We start from the raw sequence: 27,614 nt of genomic DNA on the forward strand, positions 1-27,614 counted from the left end.
CCATTTTGAAATGTTTCTTTGGCTGCGTTGAAGCATCTCAAGAATGCGACATGATGCGTGGAGAACCTGAATATTATTGCACTTTGTGTGATGGCCATTTTGAAATGTTTGGAATCTTCTTTCAGATATTTTATGAATAAAGTATACTTTTGCAAATAAAAAGTATGTAACACTTAATGTTAGAAAGTTACTGTACATCGGCTGGCTCCTTGCTATTCTTGGTGACCGCTTCTGCTCAACCCTCTTCCAAATCTCGCTGTGTTCAGCTGTCACTTGGGTGTCTGGCGAATACTTTCAGCCGAACTGGTTTTCTTTTTGTTCCAGCTCGAAATTCAGGGAAAGGGGAGGATTGCGTGGTAGCGTTCAATAGCATCCCGGAAATTCACTTGTTTAAAAAAAAAATCTGCTCTGGCAGATGTTTGAAATTAATGCACCTTTAATGAAATCGATAATTGAAGGCGGGTCAGCCCACCGATGTGAACAAGCCCCAAGAAACATTTCCAGTAACGACTCGTCGCCAATGTCTTGTGCTGCAAAAGGTGCTATTCTCTGCACTCTCTCTGTAAACATCTCTTGTGTGCGTCCAGCCTGCCTGGTTTTGAAATCCTGCAGGGCTGACAACTTCTTCAATGTATAAAAAACAATTTCTTCACGTGCACATTGCTCCTCCTGACATGCAAACCCGAGGGTTTGTGAAATCCATCTCACTGTGCATGCAAATGTGTTTCATGCAAATATAGTTTCCAAGCTATTTAAATAAATGTTTTTGTTTTGTAGATTGCGATCGAAAGTGTCGCCGGTTTGCGTGAGGTGTGTTGAAGCCACCTTGGGGTGCTGGGCGTGCGGTTCCGGGCTGGGTTGGAATTGGGGCTGCAGTTGCAGAAACAGCTGGATTGAATTCTGCAGCAGGGCGGCGCTGACGTCAGGTGGGCGGCTTCAAGAAATGGCGGTGGTTGCTGAGGGAGGAAATCGATACATTTAGAAGTGGTTCAGTGTGTGTATGTGCAGGGGACGGGCTGCAGGAGGAGTGGAGTGAAGAGAAGAGCAGTAGAGGGTAAGGGGTGCAGGCAGTGGATTAGCAGCAGGATGTCCCGGGACTGCTGGGCTCCGGGAATGGTTGTGAGTGAGCAGGAGGAGAGGCTCTACTCCGACCTTTTCTCACTCACTCTGCCAGCTGCCGACTCCACGGGCAGAGTTGCAGCCGGAACTAAAGTTGGCGAGTTATTCCGAGCCTCCCAGCTCCCCCCGGACACTTTACACCAGGTAAGTGAAGAGGCAAATGTTATTTTTCCAGTTTGAGTCTTCAGCTGTTGCTCTGCCAAAACTTAAAAAAACATCTTTCTCATTTTTCCCAATGCACATGTGTGTTTTGTTTTTAATTTTTCAAGTTGTTAGGAGTTCCCACCCGCCTCTTAGAGGAAATATTTTCCTCACACGTTTCTCTAATCGTAAAGTGAATATTTTTAAAAAATCGTTGTGTGAGTATTGCAGTGCAGCTATCTGTGGGCGAATTCTCCCAATTGCAGCAGTGACAATCGCCACAAAAGCTTACCACTCATGCATTCACCTCGCGTATTTGTGACGAGGTCTTCAAATAGTCACTCGTATTGTTTCAGGTGAATTTCTAATCAAACTTGCATAACCCTGGTAAAGAGGATTTCTTAATGCAGGGTGGAGTGCTCGTTTGATTTGCAACCAAGGGCACATTTCTGATCGTGCAATCTATTTCCTATTAATTCTCCAGACATGGGCATTGCTGACACTTGCCCATGAGAAAGTGCACCTACCGTCACCTTGACCTGCTACAGTCCATGTGATGAAGATATCCTGCTAAGTGGGAAGCTCCAGGAGGTTTGACCCAGCCTCGTGAAGGAACAGTGGCATGTAGCCTCCTTGCAGTGTGTGGATGGTACTGCATGGCCCCTTTAAAACTGATACATGCCCATGTATGTACCCACCTTTGGGGGGGACATTGATTGTTTGCAGCCTATTTATTCCCAGAATGGCACATTCTCAATTCCTGAATGGCAGCTCACTTGTGCAGCTTGGAGAGAACATTGATCATGATGTGTTCCTTGGAGGTGATGGTGTTCTAGTGTGCTTGCTGTCCTTGACCTTCTAGATGGTGGATTTAGGAGGTGCTGCCAAAGCAACGTGACAACTTGCTGCAAATATATAGTTCAGTCTATAAGTATACACGGCAGCTATTGTGCACCGAGGGTGGAGGGAATGGGGCATTTAAGCTGGTGGGTGGAGTGCTGGATGGACAGTTTTGTCCTGGATCATAGAATTTCCAGTGCAGAAGGAGGCCATTCGACCCATCGAGTCTGCACTGGCCCTTGGAAAGAGCATCCCACTTAAGCCCATGCCTCTACCCTATTCCTGTAACCCAGTAACCGCACCTAACCTTTTGAATACTAAGGGCAATTTAGCATGGCCAATCCACCTAACCTGCACATCTTTGGACTGTGGGAGGAAACCGCAGCACCCGGATGAAACCGACGCAGACATGGGGAGAAAGTGCAAACTCCATACAGGCAGACACCCAAGGACGGAATTGAACTTGGGTCCCTGGAGCTGTGGGGCAGCAGTGCTAACCACCGTGCCACCCATGGATGGGGCTGGTTTCTTGAGTTTTGCATTCTACCCGTCCAGGGAATTTTGAGCATAGTCTTTCACACACTCCCTGCCTTCTAGTTGGTGGAAAGATGTTGGGAGATGAGATGCTTGCAGAAAACTGAGCCTCTGACCTGCATAGTAGCCAAGGTCTGTATGTGACTGGTCAAGTTCAGTTTCTGGGCAGTAGCAATTCCCAATATGTTGACGGTGAGAGAGTCCGTGATGGTAATGCTATTGAGGGTCAGTGGAAGGTAATTTTGGGAGCTGGCCATTGCCTCCTAGAGCTGAGATAAATAACCTCCAAAATTTAAAAAAAAAAAAAAAATTTTAATTCTCCTTTTCACATTTTCTCTCAAATGTACACCCAACAATAAACAATAATCGGTAACGAATGTAATGTCAATCCCCATATCAATAACAACGATCCCATCCTCCCACCAAACCCCAGACATTGGCCCGCATGTTAAAATGACAAAAAGGAATCAGGAATCGCCCATTGTCACCATTAACACATAGAGTCCCCCAACCCCCCTAATGTTCAATGAGATCCAATAATGAATAACGCCCATGAATTGTAGAACCCCCCTGCATCCTTCCCCTCAGTTCACATTTGACCTTTTAAAACATTAAGAATTCCAGCAGGTTCTCTCTCTTCCCCCCCCCCCCACCCCCCACCACGCCAATAACCTCCAAAATTAACAACCATTTGCATTTGTTCCATTGACCCCTTGATGCTTATTGACTCCAGTTTTACCAAGGTTCCTTGGTGCTTTACTCAGGATCATCCTTTATTGTTAAGGCAAGCACTCTCATCTCATTGCTGGGATTCAGCTCTTGTCTCCGCTCTTGTCTTCATGTTTAGGCCAAAACTGTAATGGGGTCTGGAGCCAAGTGGTTCTGGCAGAACTCGAGCACAACTGCATAGATTGGTGATTCAGTATAACTGGAATGCTTCCCATCAGTTTGCTGATGATTGAAAGTTGGTTGTTAGAATTGAATTTGTCCTTTTTTTTTAATGGACAGGTCATAGTGGAGCAATTCTCCATGTAATGCTGTAGCTTTATCACCATTTGGTTAAAGGCTGGAACAACTTGGCTGATTTTAGAACACAGGGTTTCAGAACCAGAGCTGGAATTTGACAGTCTACATTCCTCTTTGTTCAGAGCAATCTGCCATTTATCCGTGTCAAGTTTTTTCTTTATTCTTTATTGGGATGTGGGTATCGCTGACAAGGTCAGCATTTGCTGTCCATCCCTAATTGTTTTTGCTAGACTATTTAAGAGTCAACCACATTGCTGTGGGACTGGTGTCAGACCGGGTAAGGATGGCAAATTTCCTTCCCTGAAGGTTATTAGTTAACTAGGTGGTTACAACAACTGACTGCTCATCATTTGACTCATTTAAAAAAAAAAAGATTCTACCATCTGCCATGGTGGGATTCGAACTCGGGTTCCCAGAGCTGTACTCTGAGTCTCAGGATTACTAGTCCAGTGAATATACTTCAAAGCCATTCTATCACAAGAAAGGGTTTCTTTGTAATTTACTTCACAGAAATTCTTTTATATACAGTTAATTTGCTGTTGCCAGTTAGGCGAATACAAATCAAATTTCTCCCAGGATCCATAGAAAGAATAATCAAGCTGTTGTGTGTTAACCGAATAATTCAAATCGAAGTCTGTGCACCTTCCGTAACTCTTCTATGAGGATATAATATAGAACAATGTGCAATTCTGAATGAATATTTGTCCAGCTACTGTGCCTTGCACGTGCAGAGTCAGATCAGTGCTGAATACGAAGAGGCTGTTTGATGTGTTAACCTGCTGACAATATATGGCCGAAAGGGGAGTTTATTTTCACTGCATTCCTAGAATATGGATGGTTTGCAACATATAAGAGCCTAACCCGTTGAACCAATTAGACCCCTCGCCCCCGTGTAAAACTGTGTTCGGTATTCATCCCGGGTAGGCATCTGCTTGACCTACAAATCTTTGACAAAGGGTCATCTGGACTCAAAACATTAGCTCCTTTCTCTCCCTACAGATGCTGACAGACCTGCAGAGATTTTCCAGCATTTTTCTTTTGGTTTTGACATACAAATCTGACTTTTTAAGAACAAAAACTCAAATATCATCAACTAAGAAAATATTCCATTCAGTCTTAAGTTTAAAAATATATATTTATAGTATTTAGCATGAAGATTAGAGATTGCGAAAGTAACAAAAGCGCCGGATATAATGCTGTCCAACTAGAAGGACAGCTAAATGAAGCAGAATGCTAACACTCAGCAGGTTTGACAGCCTTTTGCAGAGGAGAGGTGGGTTAATGGTTTGGAGTTTCATCCTCCAAGTGGAAATTGGGAAAAATCCCGGTTTGGCCTGCCTGCCTTGGGATTTTCATCGCTGGATGAGTGCAAGCTTCAGTCAGACGAGTTGGGAGGCAGGCACAGGGGCCATCTCGGTGCTCTGAGACTTAATCCAAATTATAATGAAAAATGTAGAACCCTGTAACTCTCGCAGCCCGTGCCACCTTTTTGTATTTATTCTTGTGATTGTCACTGGCTGGGTTAGCATTTATTGCCCCATCCCCTAACTAAGGCTATTTCAGAGGATATTTAAACATCAGCCGCATTGCCCGAGAAACGTGTAGGGCAGACCAGGTAAGGACAGCGGATTTTACTTCTCTTTTTTTTAAACTTTAGAGTACTCAATTCATTTTTTCCAATTAAGGGGCAATTTTTAGCATGGCCAATCCACCTAGTCTGCACATCTTTGGATTGTGGGGTGAAACCCACGCAAATACGGGGAGAATGTGCAAACTCCACATGGACAGTGATCCAGGGCCGGGATCGAACCTGGGACATCGACGTTGTGAGACAGCAATGCTAACCACTGTGCCACTGGGCTGAGCAGAGTTTCCTTCTCTGAAGGGCATGAATGAATCCGATGGGTTTTTATGACAATCCACAATGGTTTCATGTCATCATTAGACTCCCAGTTTTTTATTGAAATCAAATGTCACCATCTACCCTCATGGTACTTCTGTACCCAGTCATCCACTATGCATTGTATAGAACCAATGAACCTGATGGTGACAATAGGATGTTTTTTTTAATAAAGATTATAAAAACATCATTCAAGGCTTTCCATTTTCTTATAAAAACTCAATTTTATTGCAGGGCAATAAAAGTGTGAATCATTCAAATTATCAATAGCTGAAACTGCAAACATTTGAAACCCCTGTAAAAAAAAATTTTTAATAAACATTTTATTGAGTTATTTTTGGTACAGTAACAACAAAATAAACAATATACATGAAACCATAAACATAGTGCAAAAACCATTTATCCCTCGTACCGATCCCACCCTTATTGACCCCCTACTCTAATCTATACTACTTCCCCCCCCCCCCCCCCCCCCCACACACACACTGTCTGCTGACGATTAATTTCCCGCAAAGAAATCGACGAACAGTTGCCACCTCCGGTTGAACCCTAACAGTGACCCTCTCAAGGCGAACTTGATTTTCTCCAAACAGAGAAAGCTAGCCATGTCCGCTAGTCAGGTCTCCGACTTTGGGGGCTTTGAGTCCCTCCAAACTAATAGTATCTGTCTCCGGGCTCCCAGGGAAGTAAAGGCCAGAAAGTCTGCCTCTTTCTCCTCCTGGATTCCCGGGTTATCTGACACCCCAAAAATCCCCACCTCTGGACTCAGCGCCACCCATTCTTTTAACACCGAGGACATGACGTCTGCAAACCCCTGCCAAAATCCCCTAAGCTTTGGACATGGCCAATACATGTGGACATGGTTCGCCGGTCCCCCCGCATATTTTGCGCACCTGTCCTCCACCCCAAAGGATCTGCTCATCCAGGCCACTGTCAAGTGAACCCGGTGAACAACCTTAAATTTTATCAGGCTGAGCCTGGCACATGTTGCGGACGTGTTGACTCTACTCAACGCGTCTGCCCATAGACCATCCTCTATCTCACCTCCCAGCTCCACCTCCCACTTGCGCTTCAGCTCTTCGGTCTGCGTCTCCTCCGACCCCATAATCTCCTTATAAATGTCCGAGACGCTCCCTCCTCCTACCTTTCCTCTGGAACTACCCTGTCCTGAATCCCCCTGAGTGGTAGGAGCGGGAAGGTTGACACCTGTTTATGAAGGAAGTCCTGCACCTGCAGATACCTGAATTCATTTCCCCTCGCCAACCCAAACTTTTCCTCCAACGTCCTCATACTCCGAAAGCTCCCCTCTATGAACATATCCCCCATCCTCTCAATCCTCACTCTCCGCCATAACCAGAACCCCCCGTCCATACTCCCCGGGGCAAGCCGGTGATTAACACAGATTGGGGCCCAGACCGATGCTCCCACATGCCTCCTCCGCTGGCCTCAAACTCTCAGGGCTGCCACCACCACTGGAAACCCCTGTAAATTAACTTGGTTGTGCATTTACTTGGTTGAAAGCCCAGATATCCATGAGAGTATTGAAACACCTGAACTCCAAGGATGATATTGCTGGATTGAGAGCTCTGGCTCTCTAATCCCTTCTGTCAATTGCACAATGTTTATTGACATGAGATGAAGAGTTTTCAAGTGCTTACAGTTTCTGGCATTGATAATTTAAAGGACCTGAAAGATTGATGCTGCAATTGACCTGGGAGCTGGCGGATCCCATTGTGAGCTGCAGCGATCACATCTGCAGTAAGTGTTGGCTGCTCGAAGAGCTCCGGCTCAGAGTTGATGAGCTGGAGTCTGAGCTTCAAACACTGAGGCAAATCCGGGAGGGGGAGACTTACCTGGACACTGTGTTTCAGGAGGCAGTCACACCTGTCAGAGTAAGTAGTTTAAATCCTGCCAGTGGCCAGGGACAGCAGGGTGTGACTGCAAGTCAGGCAGGTAAAGGGAACCAGCAGTCAGGAACTCAGGAGCCTCAGCCCTTGACCCTGTCCAACAGGTATGAGGCACTTGCTCCCTGTGTGGATGGCGAACAGGGCTGCATTTTATTGAGTTATTACACACTAAGAAAACAAAAAGGGACGGTCAATAGAGAATTAAAGGTGCTATATTTAAATGCGCACAGTGTACGGAACAAGGTAGATGAGCTTGTGGCCCAGATTGTGACTGGCAGGTATGATGTGGTAGGCATCACAGAGACGTGGTTGCAGGGGGTTCAGGACTGGCATTTAAACATCCAGGGATTCACAACCTATCGAAAAGACAGAGAGGTGGGCAGAGGGGGCGGGTTTGCCTTGTTAATTAGGAATGAAATTAAATCAATAGCATTAAACGACATAGGGTCAGATGATGTGGAGTCTGTATGGGTAGAGTTGAGGAACCACAAAGGCAAAAAAATCATAATGGGATTTATGTACAGGCCTCCTAACAGTGGTCAGCACCAGGGGCACAAAATGCACCATGAAATAGAAAGTGCATGTCAGAAAGGCAAGGCTACAGTGGTCATGGGGGACTTCAATATGCAGATGGACTGGGTAAATAATGCTGCCAGTGGACCCAAGGAAAAGGAATTCATTGAATGTTTATAGGAGGGCTTTTTGGAACAGCTTGTGATGGAGCCCACGAGGGAACAGGCCATTCTGGACTTAGTGTTATGTAATGAGCCAGACGTGATTAAAGATCTTAAAGTAAGGGAACACTTAGGAGGCAGTGATCATAATATGGTAGAATTCAATCTGCAATTTGAAAGAAAGAAGGTAGAATCAGATGTAAAGGTGTTGCAGTTAAATAAAGGTAACTACAGGGGCATGAGGGAGGAACTGACGAAAATCGACTGGGAGCAGAGCCGAGTGGAAAAGACAGTAGAACAGCAATGGCAGGAGTTTCTGGGAGTAATTGAGGACACAGTACAGAGGTTCATCCCAAAGAAAAGAAAGGTTATCAGAGGGGGGATTAGGCAGCCATGGCTGACAAAGGAAGTTAGGGAATGCATCAAAGCAAAAGAGAAAGCCTATAATGTGGCAAAGAGTATTGGGAAGTCAGAAGATTGGCAAGGCTACAAAAACAAACAGAGGATAACAAAGAGAGAAATAAGGAAAGAGAGGATCAAATACGAAGGTAGGCTAGCCAGTAACATTAGGAATGATAGTAAAGGTTTCTTTAAATACATTAAAAACAAACGGGAGGCAAAAGTAGACATTGGGCCCCTCCAAAATGACGCTGGTAATCTAGTGATGGGAGACGAGGAAGTAGCTGAGGAACTAAATAAGTACTTTGCGTCAGTCTTCACAGTAGAAGACATGAGTAATATCCCAACAATTCAGGAGAGTCAGGGGGCAGAGTTGAATATGGTAGCCATCACAAAGGAGAAAGTGCGAGAGAAACTAAGAGGTCTAAAAATTGATAAATCTCCGGGCCCAAATGGGCTACGTCCTAGAGTTCTAAAGGAGATAGCTGAAGAAATAGTGGAGGCGTTAGTTTGATCTTTCAAAAGTCACTGGAGTCAGGGAAAGTCCCAGAGGTTTGGAAAATCACTGTTGTAACCCCCCTGTTCAAGAAGGGAACAAGGAAAAAGATGGAAAATTATAGGCCAATTAGCCTAACCTCGGTTGTTGGAAAGATTCTAGAATCCATTGTTAAGGATGAGATTTCTAAATTCTTGGAAGTGCAGGGTCGGATTAGGACAAGTCAGCATGGATTTAGTAAGGGGAGATCGTGCCTGACAAACCTGTTAGAGTTCTTTGAAGAGATAACAAATAGGTTAGACCAAGGAGAGCCAATGGATCTTATCTATCTTGACTTCCAAAAGTCCTTTGATAAGGTGCCTCACGGGAGACTGCTGAGTAAAATAAAATGGTATTCGAGGCAAGGTACTAACATGGATTGACGATTGGTTGTCAGGCAGAAGGCAGAGAGTTGGGATAAAAGGTTCTTTTTCGGAATGGCAACCGGTGACAAGTGGTGTCCCGCAGGGTTCAGTGTTGGGGCCACAGCTGTTCTCTTTATATATTAACGATCTGGATGACGGGACTGGGGGCATTCTGGCTAAGTTTGCTGATGATACAAAGATAGATGGAGGGGCAGGTAGTATTGAGGAGATGGGGAGGCTGCAGAAAGATTTAGACAGTTTAGGAGAGTGGTCCAAGAAATGGCTGATGAAATTCAATGTGGGCAAGTGCGAGGTCTTGCACTTTGGAAAACAGAATAGAGGCATGGACTATTTTCTAAACGGTGACAAAATTCATAATGCTGAAGTGCAAAGGGACTTGGGAGTCCTAGTCCAGGATTCTCTAAAGGTGAACTTGCAGGTTGAGTCTGTAATTAAGAAACCAAATGCAATGTTGTCATTTATCTCAAGAGGCTTGGAATATAAAAGCAGGGATGTACTTCTGAAGCTTTATAAAGCATTAGTTAGGTCCCATTTAGAATACTGTGAGCAATTTTGGGCCCCACACTTCAGGAAGGGCATACTGACACTTGAGCGAGTTCAGCGGAGATTCACACGGACGATCCCAGGAATGGTAGGCCTAACATACGATGAACGTCTGAGGATCCTGGGATTATATTCATTGGAGTTTAGGAGGTTGAGGGGAGATCTAACAGAAACTTACAAGATAATGAATGGCTTAGATAGGGTGGACGTAGGGAAGTTGTTTCCATTAGCAGGGGAGACTAGGACCCGGGGGCACAGCCTTAGAATAAAAGGGAGTCACTTTAGAACAGAGATGAGGAGAAATTTCTTCAGCCAGAGAGTGGTGGGCCTGTGGAATTCATTGTCACAGAGGGCGGTGGAGGCCGGGACGTTGGGTGTCTTTAAGACAGAAGTTGATAAATTTTTGATTTCTCGAGGAATTAAGGGCTATGGAGAGAGAGCGGGTAAATGGAGTTGAAATCAGCCATGATTGAATGGTGGAGTGGACTCGATGGGCCGAATGGCCTTACTTCCACTCCTATGTCTTATGGTAGTAACATTACGTTTTTTTTAAAGGAATTGGAAAGTTATCACTTTTTAAACATCTGTAATTGTTGCTATAAGGTTTGTTGGTTTGATACAGTGTATGAAGGGTGGATGAGGTCCAAGGATTCCAGGAAAATCAATGCACCGGTGACCCAGAGACGCAGATTGCCCACAATGTCCTGCCAGCCCTCCACAATCAGTACCTGTGAAGAGAATATTGGTCACTCAACTAGGAAACACCAAGACTGGTTCGATGAGAATGATCATGAGATCCAGGTGCTGATAAGCCGCAAGTACAAGGCATTTCTGAACCTGAAACAGCAACCTAACTCTGCTGCCTGTGAAACTGTTTTCTTACTCTTGAGATCCAGCAAAAGCCCCACGGCCTAAAGAACAGATGGTGGGTGAGAACGCGCAGGCGATACAGCAGTTAGTCTGCAACCATGACATAAGGTTTCTTTAGTGCAGTCAAGCCCACCTACTGCCCAAGCACCCAAGGCCCACCTCACTGCTGGGGTACTCATAAAGGACAGAGGGACAGTCAGCACCCATTGGAAGAAGCACTTCCAAAGACACCCTTAACAGAGAATCTAACACACGGTGCTCCTTCTCCCGGCACACAAGCAGAAACTCAAGCGGGAGAATCCAGTTAAGAAGGTTGTGCAGTGCTGGTCCGAGGAGACAGAAGAGCTCCTACGTGACTGCTTAGAGACAGTGGGTTCGTCCATATTTAAGAACTCAGCGCCCAACTTAAATGAGTATGCCACCACCGTCACAGACTTCATCAGCAAATGTGTGGACGACTGCGTGCCAAAGAAAGCAGTACATGCGTTCCCCAACCGGAAACCATGGCTCAATCGCGAGATTGACTCCCTACTGAAGGACAGATCTGTGGCTTTCAAGGCAGACGACCCTGACCTATACAAGAAATCCAGGTATGACCTCTGCAAAGCCATCTGAGATGCCAAGAGAGAATATCAAACCAAGCTAGAGTCATAGACAGACTCTCGGCGGTTGTGGCAAGGACTAAACAACATAACTGGCTACAAAGCGAAGCCGAACAGTATCTCTGGCATCAGCGCACCCCTCCCCGATGAACTCAATGCATTCTATGCTCGGTTCGAGCAGGTAACCAACAATCTGCTGTCGAGTGCCCCAGCAGCCCATAATTCACCCATACCCACCATCACAGCTTCCGAAGTCAGATTGGCCTTCCTGAAAGTGAACCCTCGGAAGGCGACGGGCCCGGACGGGATCCCTGGTCGTGCACTCAGAGCCTGCGAGGACCAGCTGGCAGCGGTATTCGAGGACATCTTCAACCTGTCCCTACCCCACTCCGAGGTCCCCGCCTGCTTCAAGAAGACCACCATCATACCGGTACCAAAGAAGAACCAGGCAACGTGCCTCAATGACTATCGACCAGTGGCCCTGACTTCAGTCGTAATGAAGTGCTTCGAGAGGTTGATCATGAAGCGCATCACCTCCATACTCCCAGAACGCCTTGATCCACTGCAATTCGCATACCGCTGCAACCGGTCCACATCAGACACCATTTCCCTGGCCCTACACTCATCCCTGGAGCATCTCGAAAACAAAGACTTCTACATTAGACTCCTATTTATTGACTACAGCTCCGCCTTCAACACCATAATCCCAGCCAAGCTCCAATCAAAGCTCCAAAACCTAGGACTTGGCTCCCCACTATGCAACTAGATCCTTGATTTTCTGACCAACAGACCACAATCAGTGAGAATGAATAACAACACCTCCTCCACAATAGTCCTCAACACCGACGCCCCGCAAGGCTGCGTACTTAGCCCCCTACTCTACTCCCTGTACACACACGACTGCGTGGCAAAACATGGTTCCAACTCCATCTACAAGTTTGCTGACGATATGACCATAGTGGGCCGGATCTCGAATAACGACGAGTCCGAATACAGGAGGGAGATAGAGAACCTAGTGGAGCGGTGTAGCGACAACAATCTCTACCTCAATGCCAGCAAAATTAAAGAGCTGGTCATTGACTTCAGGAAGCAAAGTACTGTACACACCCCTGTCAGCATCAATGGGGCCGAGGTGGAGATGTTTAGCAGTTTCAAATTCCTAGGGGTGCACATCTCCACAAATCTGCCCTGATCCAGCCACGTCGATGCTACCACCAAGAAAGCACAACAGCGCCTATACTTCCTCAGGAAACTAAGGAAATTCGGCATGTCCATATTAACCCTTACCAACTTTTACAGATGCACCATAGAAAGCATCCTATCAGGCTGCATCACAGCCTGCTATGGCAACTGCTCGGCCCAGTACCGCAAGAAACCTCAGAGTCGTGAACACCGCCCAGTCCATCACATGAACCTGCCTCCCATCCATTGACTCCATCTACATCTCCTGCTGCCTGGGGAAAGCGGGCAGCATAATCAAAGATCCCTCCCACCCGGCTTACTCACTCTTCCAACTTCTTCCATCGGGCAGGAGATACAGAAGTCCGAGAACACGCACAAACAGACTCAAAGACAGCTTCTTCCCCACTGTCACCAGACTCCTAAATGACCCTCTTATGGACTGACCTCATTAACACTACACCCTGTATGCTTCATTCGATGCCAGTGCTTATGTAGTTACATTGTATATGTTGTGTTGCCCTATTATGTATTTTCTTTTATTCCCTTTTCTTCTCGTGTACTTAATGATCTGTTGAGCTGCTCGCAGAAAAATACTTTTTACTGTACCTCGGTACACGTGATAATAAACAAATCCAATCCAATCCAAATGTCCTCCACTCCATCCTGCCCAACCCGGCACAAGGTAGAAAAGGCCGTCAGACAACTGAAGAACAATAAGGCATCTGCAGCAGATGGAATCCCTGCCAAAATACTTTCGGTGTGAATATAGTTCCCTTATCTAGAAGGAGGAGAGCATGCCTGGAGACCTCAGAGATGCTGTAATCGTGACCATCTTCAAGAAAGTTGACAAGCCCGACTACAGTAACAACAGAGGAATTTCCTTTCTGTCAGCCACCACAAGAATCTTCCTTAGTCGCTTTCTCTCTGGTTGAAGAGCTCCTCCCAGAGCCCCAATGCGGATTCCATCCATCAAAGGGCACAACGGACATGATCATCATTGTGTGGCAATTCCAATAGAAATCCAGGGAATTACACCAACTCCAGTACATGGCCTTCTTTGTCCTCATAAAAGACCTTCAACACCGTTAGCCGCAAAGGATTATGGAGTGTTTTCCTCCATTTTAGCTGCCCCCAAAGGTATGTCACCATCCTCCGTCTGCTTCACCATGACATGCAAACTGTGATCCTGACTGACGGATCCATCATAGACCCAATTCACATTGGAGTGGGTTCAAACAAGGCTGTGCCATCGCACTGACACCCTTCTTGATCTTCCTTGCTGCAACATTCCATCTCTCCCTCAGCAAGCTCCCCGCTGGAGTGGACCTGAACAAACCAGAATCTGTTCAACCTCCGCTGCCTGAAGGCTAGATCTATACATACTCTTGAGGCTGAGCTCAAAGCCATCATCAACACCTTCACTGAGGCTATGGGAGCCTGGGACTTACATCAAACATCCGTTAGATACCCTACCAACTTGCCCCCACCACATAGCCACCCCCACGTCGAAGCCTTGGACAATATGAACAACTTTCCTTCTCTGGGGAACCTACTGTCAACAAGGGCAAAACATCGACATTTGGGTTCAACACCCCTTCGATCGCCTGAGGAAGTGAGTGTTTGAAAACTAGGACCTCCAACCCGACACTGAGCTCATGATCTACAGAGAAGTAGTGATACCCGCCCTCTTGTATGGCTCAGACACAGTGCTGCAGGCACCTTAAAACTTTGGAGAAATACCACCAGCATTACCGCCACTAGATCCTGCAAATCTATTGATGAGATAGACACCCACAATGTCAGTGTCCTTGCTCAGGCCAATATCTCCAGCATCGAAACATGGAGCCTCATCATCCACATGCCTGACACTAAATTCCTGAAACAAATGTTCCAGTTGGAAGTTCGACAGGGCAACGTGAGGCCCCACCCCCCCAATCTGGCCTGGTCTTGCGAAATCCTACCAACTGTCCTGGCTTGAGACGATTCCCACCTCTTATCATAGAATTTACAGTGCAGAAGGAGGCCATTCGGCCCATCGAGTCTGCACCGGCTCTTGGGAAGAGCACCCTACCAAGGTCAACACCTCCACCCTATCCCCATAACCCAGTAACCCCACCCAACACTAAGGGCTCTTTAACCTGTGATTATCCCTCTCTCCAGTCGCACCATCTAGACCTGTAAAGACTTAATTACCTGCAAAGACTCTCATTCAAAATATCATCTTGCATCATTGACTTTGTCTATATATATATATATATGTTTCTGGAACCCACCTCTTCATTCACCTGATGAAGGAGCTACGCTCCGAAAGCTAGTGATTCGAAACAAACCTGTTGGACTTTAACCTGGTGTTGTAATGCCCACCCCAGTCCAATGCTGACATCTCCACATCATTATATTGGTTAGGTGAATTTTTGTTCGAAATTTAAATATCCCTACTTTGTTCACTTTTTGTTTTACGTTCTGCTTATCTACTGTAGAAATGTACTTGTACCAAAATTAACCTTGTGCTGGTGCTTTAAAAGATGATAGTTAAATTCATGCCCTGACGCAGAATTGTATTGTTTCTATAATATCCAAACACGCTCCAGTCCAGCAATGCAAGTTTTCTGTCAATTGACAACTTGGTCTGCCAGTGCTGTTTCATTAATCTTTTATTAGTAGGTTGGTCAGTGTCCTATTTGGCCATGAGCAGAGCTTCCAATCCCACTTCTCCATCACAAAGACCACCTACTTCCATCTCCATAATTCCATCCTTTGCTTCTCCCTATTTGCTACTGAAACCATCATCCCTGCTTTTGTTACCACCCGACTTGATTTACTCCAATACTTTCCTGGCCTGCTACCCATTTTCCACGTCCCATAACCTTGCGTTCATCCAAAAATCTATTGCTTCTCTCTCAACCTCGTCACTCATTTACTCATCACCCACGTGATTTCCCATTTGTGGGAGAGACTGGCGGATGATTTAAGGTAATTAAAAATAGGGGTGGGAGTATATCATGCATCCAATTCCAGGATGAAAAGCAAACAAATCAGTTGACGCTGGGAAATAAATGTTCTGGTTTTCCAACTCGATTGGCAGTTTTGTTTAAATACGTCAAGTGCCTTCCATTGATTTCTCTGTGATCAGTGCACATTAGTTTGATTTTTTGTTTTGAGTTCATGTTAGCTCATCTCGGCCAGGGTGGTGATAGGATTTAGCTGCAATTAGCTTCAGGTTCTTTGCGTTAGAGAGGGAAAAATCAGTCATGGTTGACTCTCCAGGATCCTCCCAATATGATTAGTAAGGATAGGTTTGCACTGTCTGTGATGGATTTTCCAAAAAGCGTAGCTTCCGACTAACTGGGGTTATGTCTTTCATGGGTGAGGTACAGAAGTTGTTTGGTGCTTGTGAAACTGTCCTGCAAGGAAAAGGTTTGGGACCTTGTTTTCGGGAGAAATGATTGAAAAAGGACAAAAACGGTGCTGTAGATTGCAGTTTAGGCTGTCTTCTTTGAACCGAGTTAGTTCTACAAAAACTACTATTCAATTGCTGGTACAGGAGCACTTGATTAAGAAACCAGTGTTGTGCATTTTTCACTGACCAGTTTAAGCACTTTGCCACAGAAAAATGGTATTGGAAAAGATCCACTATATTTTAAACTGCCCCGATTGAGACGAACATCCCACTTCATGTGTTCTCAGTTAATAAAATGAACGAGGAATTCAACAAGTTTCATTTGGAATCATAGAATTTACATCATTGAATGAGTTCATTTGGCCCATCACCTTCAATCCTATATTCGTAAGTTGTGGAAAGAATGAACAAGAAGCCAGTCTGTAGCATGAGACCGATTTTATATCCAAGGCTGCAGAGTAAATACACAGACTTTTCCAGTTCTCCTAACGCCCAGTGTGAACACCGTTTTAGTACTATTATAATCAAGACATAATACTTCCCCAATTGGTGAGAGATGTTTGTAACCCTCAACTTAAAAGCATGTATTCTATTGCAGCACAACTTCAACATTAACATGCCCTGCCTGCGCTGGCTTCATGATAGATCTGTTCTATTCATCCCACTTCCCTGTTCCTTTGTCACAGCCCTGCAATTGTTGTATTTTGAAAGAATTTATGTAGCTCCCTTTCTATTATATCTGTTTCCAAATGCATTCAAATTATAACTTGCTGTGCAAATACATTTTTTTCCTCAACCCACCGCTGTTTCATTTATCAATTGCCTTTTAAAACCGTGCCTCTTAGTTACTGAGGCTTGTGTCACTGCAGACAGAGCAAATGAAGAGACGCTGTCAGAATCCTTCATGATTTTGAATGTATTTTAGTTAAAACTTCATTTAATCTTCTCTAAAACCAATCCTGTTCTTTTTGCATCACTCCACATAACTGAAGTCCCTCAGTCCTCATGCCATTAATCTCCACCACACCCTCTTATTGGACTTCATGTCATTCAGAATTGGACACGATCCTCCAGCTGGGGCATCTGCAGCCTTTTTGAGAAGAGCGTTGCCCATTTGCACTGCCCTGTGTGTGAAAGAAGTGTTTCCTGATTGCTCTCCTATTCATTCCTTCGTCAGAGAAAATATATTTTTTGCATCTGCTCTATTGAATCCTTTTCAAGCGTCTCCGTCAGATAAGCTCAAGGGAGCACACGATACGTTGTCGCAGCTGTGCTAGTAATTTAACCCTTATTATCACTGGTATCATTCTAGTGAGCCTACACTGTATACCCACCAAGACTACTGTCCCTCGAGAAGTGATGTGGCCAAAACTGAATGCAGTACACCATATTGGATCTGAACAGAGTTTAGAAGCCTGAGAGATAATCTAACGGAGACGCTTGAAATGATAAAACTGAAGCATAACTTCCACTCCTTTTATAAACTAAACCTTGCGAGAGAGCACAATCTAACGGCCGTGTCACGTCCCGAGTTGGGTGCGGCTGGTAAATCTCACGAGAGGCCTGTCTCAAGATTTACCCGGCTCGTTATGCCTCACGAGATCTAACGGGATCTCGCAAGGCATCACGATCTGGATCCCACCCACAATCGATGGGCGGGCCCCAGATTTGCATAACCATGTGGTAGTTCACCTCAGTTGAATCTACACCGGATCTGCCCAGTGATCAAATCCCCTCGCCTCGGAAACGCCGAGCTGGCGTCATTTGGCAGTGATCTCCACAAATGTGGACCAGACACTTTTTTTTTGGGGTGGGGGGGCGGTTGGGAGGGTCTCCCAGGTGATCGCAGGCCCCCGGATGATCGTCCTCTGGGCAGGGTGACACCTGATGCAACCCGGGCACCAGGCTGGCAATGCGAAGGTACAGTGCCCATGCCAGGGTTTGGGCCCGGGGTGCCCTGCGCTTGTGAGGTGGGGTGAGGGGGCTCAAGAGTCCTCTAATCGGTATGATGGTGCATTGGGGTGTTTGGGATCATGTTGGGCGGTCGGGAGATTGGGTACCACCGATCACTTTCTGCACTGACGAGCTGAGCTCTTCGGTGCAGGAAATTAAGGCAAGCGCGGTCTCGGTGGTGCTCTCCTCACTGAGGCCCATAAAAAGAACAGAGTTCTGTTTAATAGCTAGATCGTTCTCTGTGCTGCAAGCACCGGAAAACACCCCACTGAATGCCCTCAACACGGGACTCTGTTTCTTTCCCGTTAAATTGCACCCAGAGACTAATCTTCTGATTGTTTTTGTGGTCACTTCCAGAATACAAAATGAATGCTCGCAATGAATGTAGGGAACTATGGACAATGTTAGGAAAGCAAGCAGGCACAGAGCCTGTATGTGTGTTGGGAAGGCAGCTCCCAGACAGGACTGAAACTGTAGGTCAATTAACATATTGATGACCCATCTCCGGGAACAAAGGAAAGACACTCAAGCAACCGATACTGTTTCAGACATCCCGGCGTGAATTCCCCAAACCGAAAGCACAAACAAAGCAAGGCCAACGGCCACCTAAGACACGCCCAGCCATCAGGGCACCCACCCCTTTATTGGTCAAGATCAATACCAGTGATTAAGATGCGGCCCAATTAATTGGGGCCAAGTTTAAGGCCCACACAAAAGCGCACAAAGCCCCTCTGGGTATAAGAAGAACCCCCCACGAGAGAATCGCTCTCTTGGATTTGGCTCTCAAAGCGGAGAGACCCATCCACCAGCTGCACCAGAAGCAAATAAGTCCAAGGTCAACGCTCGCTACCAGACGGATGACCTTAGCTATTTTCCTGTACCACTTCGAACCCAGCAACCTCCGATCCGAACAACGGCCATTGTTCCTCTGACTGAGTGGGCACCCAAAGCTAATTATAGACGTTAGCATTAGAGATAGTTTAGTTTGTAGTACTTTGTGCATGTGTAGATCTTACTGTGTAAATAAATAGTATTGACTTTGAACTAACTAACTGGTGTATTGGCTCTTTGATCAGTATTTGGGTTTGAACATTGTGGCGGTATCGAGAGATACCTGGTGACTCTAAAGCAAACATAATTAGGATTAAGGAAGACGACCATATTGACCGCCATATTCATAACCGGAGAAACAGAGCAAAATTACTAACTTGTATTGATTGTGTACTTGGGCGTTGAAACCTTTTTTGTTCTTCCACACATTTGAATATTTTCCCTATTTAAATATATGTTAGGATTTCTTTCTTGGATCCAAAATAATTACTTCACACTTTACAGACTGGCAGATGGAATTCAGTCACTAAACTTGTCCCTATCCCATTTTGTAACTGTTGTACTTTTTAATTTAGTAGCAACTTGGAACCCACAAGTCTATAATCTTTCACCCAAACCATTGGTACACACGGCAAAAAGCTAGAGCACCAGAATAGTTCTCTAAGGAACACCATGGGTGGGATTCTCCGACCCCCCGCCAGGTCAGAGAATCGCCGGGGGCTGGTGTGAATCCCGCCCCCGCCGGTTGCCGAATTCTCTGGCACCGGATATTCGGCGGGGGTGGGAATCCCGCCGCGCCGGTTGGCGGCCACCCCCCCCCCCCCCCCCCCCGGCGATTCTCCGGCCCGCGATGGGCCGAAGTCCCGCTGCTGGAATGCCTGTCCCACCGGTGAGAATCAAACCACCTCTCTTACCAGCGGGACAAGGCGGCGCGGCCGGGCTCCGGGGTCCTGGGGGGGGGGGGGGCGTGGGGCTATCTGGCCCCGGGGGTGCCCCCACGGTGGCTAGGCCCGTGATCGGGGCCCACCGATCGGCTGGCGGGCCTGTGCCGTGGGGGTACTCTTTTCCTTCCTCCTTCGCCACGATCTCCGCTATGGCGGAGGCGGAAGAGACCCCCTCCACTGCGCATGCGCGGGGATGACGTGAGCGGCCGCTGATGCTCCCGCGCGTGCGCCGCATGGCAAAGTCATTTCCGCGCCAGCTGGCAGGGCACCAAAGGCCTTTCCCGGCGGGGCGGAAATCAGTCCGGCGCGGGCCTAGCCCCTCAAGGTTAGGACTCGGCCCCTCAAGTTGTGGAGAATTCCGCACCTTTGGGGCGGCGCGATGCCGGACTGATTCGCGCTGTTTTTGGCGCCGGTCGGCGGATATCGCGCCAATTGCGGAGAATCCCGCCCCATAAGTCAAATGTTGCCCTGTAACCTTATTCTCTGTCTCTTATCTTGCAATCATTTAACAACAATGCTGCAAGGTTACTTCCAATTCCACAGCACTGTCGATTTTCTTCATCATCTCTTGTGTGAAGCAACATCAAATGCCTTTTTGAGGTCAATACAGACGACATCAATAATACTCTCCTATCCCTGATAATGGTGACATGCTATGACAATGCAATTGCCTTTTGGATCAGGGAGACAAATGGATGGGCAAGTTTTCACTCTGATTTGTTTCCAACAGCAATTACGGGACGAAGGTGTTTGTGCACGATGGCTTAGTACAGAAGAATGTTTGTGACTTGAATAATTTGTCTGAACACTGTATAAGTAAAAAAGAAGTAAAGTCCATAGTTCAAGATAATAATTAAAAAAATAATAATAATTTAGTGTACCCAATTCATTTTTCCAATTAAGGGGCAATGAAGTGTGGCCAATCCACCTACCCTGCACATATTTGTGTTGTGGGGGCGAGACCCACGCAAACACTGGGTGAATGTGCAAACTCCACACGGACAGTGACCCAGAGGCGGGATCGAACCTGGGACCTCGGCGCCGTGAGGCAGCAGAGCTAACCCACTGCGCCACCGTGCTGCCCCGTCCATTGTTCAAGATGACCATTGACTCCTTTCCCCTTTTGAGGGGGAGAGCTGACTGGTGGTGGTTTAACATGAGGATCACCACACCTCCGGCAAAGGGCAAGGTTGAGAAGGCGAGGCCTTCAGGAATAACCTGAGCTGGTACGGGGATTGAACTTGCACTGTTGGTTTTGTTCTGCATCACAACCACAGGCACACATGGGGGATGGTCAGTTGGGCAAGGAACTAGAGTGCCTGTAAAATCGTAACACAGTGAAGAAATAATGGCATCAAAGAGCATAGCACTGACAGGATTCTTGTTTCAGTGGGGGTGCATCTGTTATTTAGAAACATAGAAAATAGGAGCAGTAGGGGGCCATTCAGCCTTTCGAGCCTGCTCCGCCATTCATTACGATTATAGCTGCTCATCCAACTTAATAGCTTTACCCCACTTTTCCCCCCATATCCTTTGAACCCCATTGCCCTTTGATCCCCTTCACCCTAAGTGCTATATCTAACTGCTTCTTGGAAACATGCAATGTTTTGGCCTCAACTGCTTCCTGTTGTAACTAATTCCACAGCCTGACCACTTTCTGGGTGAAGAAGTCTCTCATCTCTGTCCTAAAATGGTCTATCCCGTATCCTCAGACTGTGACCCTGGTTCTGGACACACCCACCATTGGGAACTGCATCTATTGAAATTGAAAATTGCTTATTATCACAAGTAGGCTTCAAATGAAGTTACTGTGACAAGCCCCTAGTTGCCACATTCCGGCGCCTGTTCGGGGAGGCTGGTACGGGAATTGAACCGTGCTGCTGGCCTGCCTTGGTCTGCTTTCAAAGCCAGCGCTCTAGTCCTGGATTAATCCTGCCTGAATTATTAAAGGCCTCAATATAACTAGGGCGGTACAGTAGCACAGTGGTTAGCACAGTTTCTTCACAGCTCCAGGGTCCCAGGTTCGTTTCCCGGCTTGTGTCACTGTCTGTGCGGAGTCTGCACGTCCTCCCCGTGTCTGCGTGGGTTTCCTCCGGGTGTCTGGTTTCCTCCCACAGTCCAAAGATGTGCAGGTTAGGTGGCTTGGCTATGCTAAATTGCCCTTCGTATCCAAAAAAGGTTAGGTGAGGTTACTGAGTTACAGGGATAGGGTTGAGGTGTGGGCTTAGGTAGGGTGCTCTTTCCAAGGGCCAGTGTAGACTCGATGGGCCGTATGGCCTCCTTCTGCACTGTAAATTCTATGATAACTAATTCTATGATAACTGCCACTCTGCAGCAAGCCCAGTCAGCTGGTGAATGCCAGCATGGATAATGTACAGCCAATAAGCAACATGATTTTAAAAAAAATATTTGTTCATGGGACGTGGGTGTCGCCCGCTGTGCCAGCATTTATTGCCCATCCCTAATCGCCCTTGAAGAGGGCAGTTAAGAGTCAGTCACATTTCTGTGGGTCTGAAGTCACATGTAGGCCAGACCAGGTAAGGATGGCAGATTTCCTTCCCTAAAGGAGATTAATGAACTAGATGGGTTTTTCCGACAATTGACAATGGTTTCATGGTCTTCATTAGACTTCTTTGATTCCAGATTTTTTTACAATTGAATTCCAATTTCACCGTCTGCAGTGGTGGGATTTGAACCTAGGTCCCCAGAGCATTATTCTGGGTCAAGATTTACAAGCCACAGCCAGCGAACGAAGTGGAAGGAGGGCGAGGTTGGGATGGTTAGGGTAGAGGCAGATCCGAAGCCTAGGACTCTTGATTGGCCGGGGTAAATTTAAAATGGAGATTAAGTCCTAGCTACACAACCTGGTTATATTTAAATACCCTGAGAGCACGTTGGTTGCCCATCCCGTGACCTGACTCCATTAAAACTGAAAAATGGCTAGGTTTGAGGGATGTTGGTCTGGGTTTAAGACGTTTAACTCTACCAAAACCCATCCATTCGGGAGGGGGTTAAATTACTTCCTGTATTTCAGTGATCACGATTTTTAGACTTTTAATCAAACATACATTAAGTGGGAAAAAATGCAATCTTGGCATAAAAGCGAAGATCCAAGGAAAGAAAGACTACTTGAAATGCCTGGGCTATTACAATCAATTAAATTAATGACCTAAATTATTACAGTGGAAAAAATAGTTGTCTGAAATGTTTTGCTGTAATGATGTAACCCAGCAACAAATGATCATTGGTTTTAAAAAATGGGCAGCGCATTCTTTCACTTTTCAGATTCTAGGCAGTAGAATGTTATTTTTAAACTATCTAATTGTAATTTTTAAAACTCCTTTAATCATTTAAATAATTAATTGTCATGGAAATAATCTGTAATATTCCACGTGGATATCTTTGTGCAGACTGGATGTAAGTTGGTTCTTTAAGTCTTGCGCAATAACTTTTTCAGCTGTCCGCCATTAAATAACAATTACTTGTATTTAATGGCATGGTTTAACGGGACAAAAGCAGAGTCCCGTTTCGGGCATGTTTAGTGAGGTGTTTCTCTGTGCAGCGGCAAGAAAGACACAGCTATTTAACGGCAGTTTGCCAATTTTTTGGTCTGTGCGGGGAACATCCCATCGAAGTTGCATTATACATCATTCCTGCACTGACGAGCTCAGCTTACCAGTGCAGGAAGATGACTCGCGGATCGGGGGCCAATTTTACGTGCCGTCCGCACTTGCAACTGCCCCCCGCCCCAACCCCACTACAGCATCCAGAGGCCCCCCCCCCCCCCGCAACCCTACTGCACCCAACTTGTCTCTTCTGGGGTCCTTGAGGCCCCCCTCACCCCACCTTTTATGGGCAATGCACCCTGTGTTGGGCACCTTGGCACTGCCAGCATGACGCCCTGGGAGTGCCACACAGGAACCTTGGCAATGCCAAGGTGGTGCAGCAGGTGTGTCAGGGTGCCACCCTGCCCTATCCCCCGATGACCCAGGGGCCTCTAAAGGCCTGGGTGACCCCAGCTCTTGGAATGCCCTCCTGCACTTCATTGAATGCCTTCCTGTACTTCATTGAACCAGTGTTGATCCCCGGCTTGGTGGTAATGGTAGAGTGGAGGATATGACGGGCCATGAGGTTGCAGATTGTGGTTGAGTTCAGTTCTGCTGCTGGTGATGGCCCACAGCCCCATTTGGTTACCCAGCCTTTTGTTGCTAGATCTGTTCTGAATCTATTCCATTTAGCACTGTGGGAGTGCCACACTACATGACCGAGGTTATCCTCAGTGTGAACATGAGACTTTGTCTCCACAAGGACTGTTCAGTGGTCACACCCACTGATGCATGTGCGGCAGACAGGTTGGTGAGGATGATGTCTTGTAAGGTTTTTCCTCTTTTTGGCTCCCTCACTACCTGCTGAAGACACAGTCTAGCAGTTATGTTGGTTAGGACATGACCAGCTTGGGCTGTACTGGTGCCACTGAGCCACTCTTGGAGGTAGACCCAGAGTACATTCTGCACCCTGACCACACTCAGTGCTTCCCCAAAGTGATATTTAATATGGAGCCATCAGTTGAGGGGATGCAGCACGTGGCCATCAGCAGGCAGGTTTCCTTGTACATGTTTGGCCTGATGGCGTGAAACTTATTGGGGGTCTGATGTTGATGTTGATGCCTCCCAAGGCAACTCCCTCTCGAATGTGTGCCACTTTGCCACTGCCTTGGTGAGTCAGGACATACCCAGGGATGGTAGTGGATGGTGTCTGAGACATTGTTCTTTGATTCCATGAGTGTGGCTATATCAGGCTGTTGCTTGACGAGTCTGTGGGGCAGCGTTTTACATTTTAACACAAGTCCCCAGATGTTAGTAAGGAGGACTTTGCAGGGTCACCAGGGGTGGGTTTGCTATTGCCATTTCCGGTGCCAAAGTCGATGCCAGGTGATCCTTCCAGTTCCATTCTTTATGAACACTGACGACATGCAGCTCTACCTCCCCACTGCTTTTCTTGATTCCTCCACTATGTCTATATTTTCATACTGCTTGCCCAATGCCTAGTTTTAGATGAGTAGAAGTTTCCTTCAACTAGTCCTTTTAAAGACTGAAGCCATTGCCTTCAGTTCCCACGATAAACTCCTTTCCGTAGTCACAGGCTCCAGTCTTCTCCCAGACATTTGCTTGAGGCTGAACCAGACTGTTGGTAACATTGATATTATATTTGACCCCAAGTTGAGCTTCCAACCACCTCCACACCATTGCTAAAGCCACTTATTTTCACCACAGAACATGATTCAGCTCTGCCCTTGCCTCAATTATTTATTATGAAGCAAGATTTCCTCTCCTGATTGTTATCTAATGGCAATTGCTGGAACCGGATCTTTAGCTGATTATAGAATAATATCTGTGAATTGTCAGTGTTTGCTGTTCTGGGCCTGCAATGAGGAATGGCCAGTTGGAGAAGTAGCTGAAGGGACTGTCGTAATCCCATGGATGAATCTTCACATTCAAGCCAACATTGAAAGGCTGATCATTGCTTTGGAGGATAAGGAAGATGTTTACAATGATACATTAAATGTTGAAATACAAGTTTGACCTTTGAAACCTCAAATTCCCTCCTGAGAACAGGGGTCAACTTGTATGCTGAGTATAAAAGTGAACTAGCAGTGTGGACATGGGTGTGAGTGGCTGCCATCTTCATCATTCATCATTTGGGGTTGATCTGGTTGGGTGTGTTTTTAAACCCCGCACATCTTCATAACACATCTATATTGTCTGCTTAATCCCATGCGCACAGTTACCATATACTGGCAAGTAAAACATCCAAATGTGAGGTGAAAAATTGAGGCTGACTACTAATGGCGTGCCATGGCAGACTAAGGGGTGTGGTGGGGAGGGGGTGCTGGGGAGGGGGTGGTGGGAGTCGACCTATGCCTGTAATATATGCCAAAACATGATTTTGGGGGCTGAAATTCTTGCGTTCAATTTCATAAGCCTGATCTATGGTATGTGTGGAGCTTCTCCAAATACCAAATTATGAGGTACACTTCGATTGCTCTGAGTGTCCCTCGTCAGGTACAGCAGTAGGTTGTGTCATAGAAATCAGTGAGATCTCTGGGTTTCTTTTTTTAAAATCCGGTTTGACGATCGATTGTAAACTTTTTAAAGCCATTCATGAAGTTTCTAAACCTGTGGCTTGGTTTAACTATATTATGTATTTATGAAGTATGTTCTTTGTTTCACACCATTCAAAAATTAGAAATCTTACTCCACACAGCTCCAGGGTGTTGCCAACAATGTTAATTTTCCTATGCTTGTCAAAGTTCAGGTATGATGCCTTGCCTGGTATATCGTGCACAGTATGATCTTTGTGGGAGACACTCCCAAGGTGTAAAGCTTGTCAAATAGGCTTCAAAGCACTGTCCTGCAGGTGCATTTGAGGAAAGCTTTGCATGTTGAACTGCATTCCATTCTTTTATGTCTGAAGTGAAAAGCATTTTATAGAAATTCATGTATTCTACATTTGTAATAATTTTCAAAAAATTAAGAAATGATTGCAAAGTTTAACACACATACTTTTTGTCACTTGTTTGCCAAATGCTTTCCTATCACCATGGTGGCTAGCTGTTGGATTCAAAGCAGATTGCATCCGACTTGTTCAATGGACTTTCAGGCCATTCAACCCATCAAATCAAATAACATATGGGGCGCAATTCTCCCATCGGGAGACTAAGTCTCCACGCCGGAGTGAAAACCGGAGTGTTTCACTCCGGCGTCGGAGGCCGTTCCCAGCCCCCTATTCTCCCGCCCCCGGGGGGCTAGGAGCGGCGCCGCGTCATTTACGCATGCCGGGCCTTGGCGCCACGTAAAAGTGGCGCCGCGTAAATGTCGCAACCGGCGCCATGTAAATGACGTTCCTCGCGCATGCACGGTTGCCGTCCTCCCCGTGGCCGCCCCGCAAGAAGATGGTGGATCGATCTTGCGGGGCAGCGGAGGAAAGGAGGTCCTCCTTCAGAGAAGCCGGCCCGCCGATCGGTGGGCACCGATCGCGGGCCAGACCCCTTTTGAGCCCCCCCCCCCCCGGTGCAGGAACCCCCCTCGCCCCCCCCCCCCCCCCAGCGTTCCCGCTCTGTTCCCGCCGGCAGCGACCAGGTGTGGATGGCACCGGCGTGAACCTGTTGTGTTGGGCAGGCCGCTCAGCCCATCCGGGCCGGAGGATCCCCGCTCGCCCATTACCAACGGCAAGCGCCGATTCTCCCAGCGGCCAGCCATGATTCGCGCCGTGCCGGTTTGGTTGGGGGGCGGGGGGGGGGGAGAATCGCGTGCGGGCGTTTTCGCCCATGGTGTTTTTATGTTTTGACTTCTGCTTTCACCATTGCAACATAGAAAGGGTTTATGTTGGCTGGAGCATTTCTTTTCTTTTCCTTGTCAAATGTTGTCGCTGTTTTAAAAAAAATGGTAGTGTTCAATTCTGATCAGTGTCACAATACGTTGCAATGTGAGCTGCCCTCGCTGAACCGCGCATTGCTATCAGAAAATAACACGGACTGTACCAGGGTCAAACATACTGTGTTATAAATGAAACCAACATTCAAAAACATATTTCTAGTTTAATACTCCGGTTGGTAACTGGATTCTACCTTTGTATAAAAGTAGCTTTTTAAAAATTTGTTCTTGAGATGTAAAGAGTCTCCGGCAAAGCTAGCATTTATTATCAGTACCTAATTACCCTTGAGAAGGTGAGAATGAGCTGCTGCAGTCCATGTAATGCAGATAAAATCACAGTGTGGTTAGGGAGTTGCCAGTATTTTGACCCAGTGATAGGAAAGGAACAGCGATAT

The 27,614-nt window shown here is 46.5% G+C and overlaps 1 protein-coding gene across 4 annotated transcripts in view; it reads left to right on the forward strand.

Moving 5' to 3' along the window:
• Positions 1–938: 938 nt before the first annotated feature.
• reps2 (RALBP1 associated Eps domain containing 2) overlaps positions 939–27,614 on the forward strand; it is a 319,465-nt gene continuing 292,789 nt past the window's right edge. For all 4 annotated transcript variants that reach the window (XM_072514142.1, XM_072514145.1, XM_072514143.1 and 1 more), the window contains exon 1: positions 939–1,263. In XM_072514142.1, coding sequence (XP_072370243.1) covers positions 1,087–1,263 — 177 coding nt within the window. In that variant the 5' untranslated portion in view covers positions 939–1,086. The remainder of the gene's footprint in view (positions 1,264–27,614) is intronic.

The sequence above is a fragment of the Scyliorhinus torazame genome, chromosome 8 (genome assembly GCF_047496885.1).
Source record: "Scyliorhinus torazame isolate Kashiwa2021f chromosome 8, sScyTor2.1, whole genome shotgun sequence".
Lineage (NCBI taxonomy): Eukaryota > Metazoa > Chordata > Chondrichthyes > Carcharhiniformes > Scyliorhinidae > Scyliorhinus > Scyliorhinus torazame.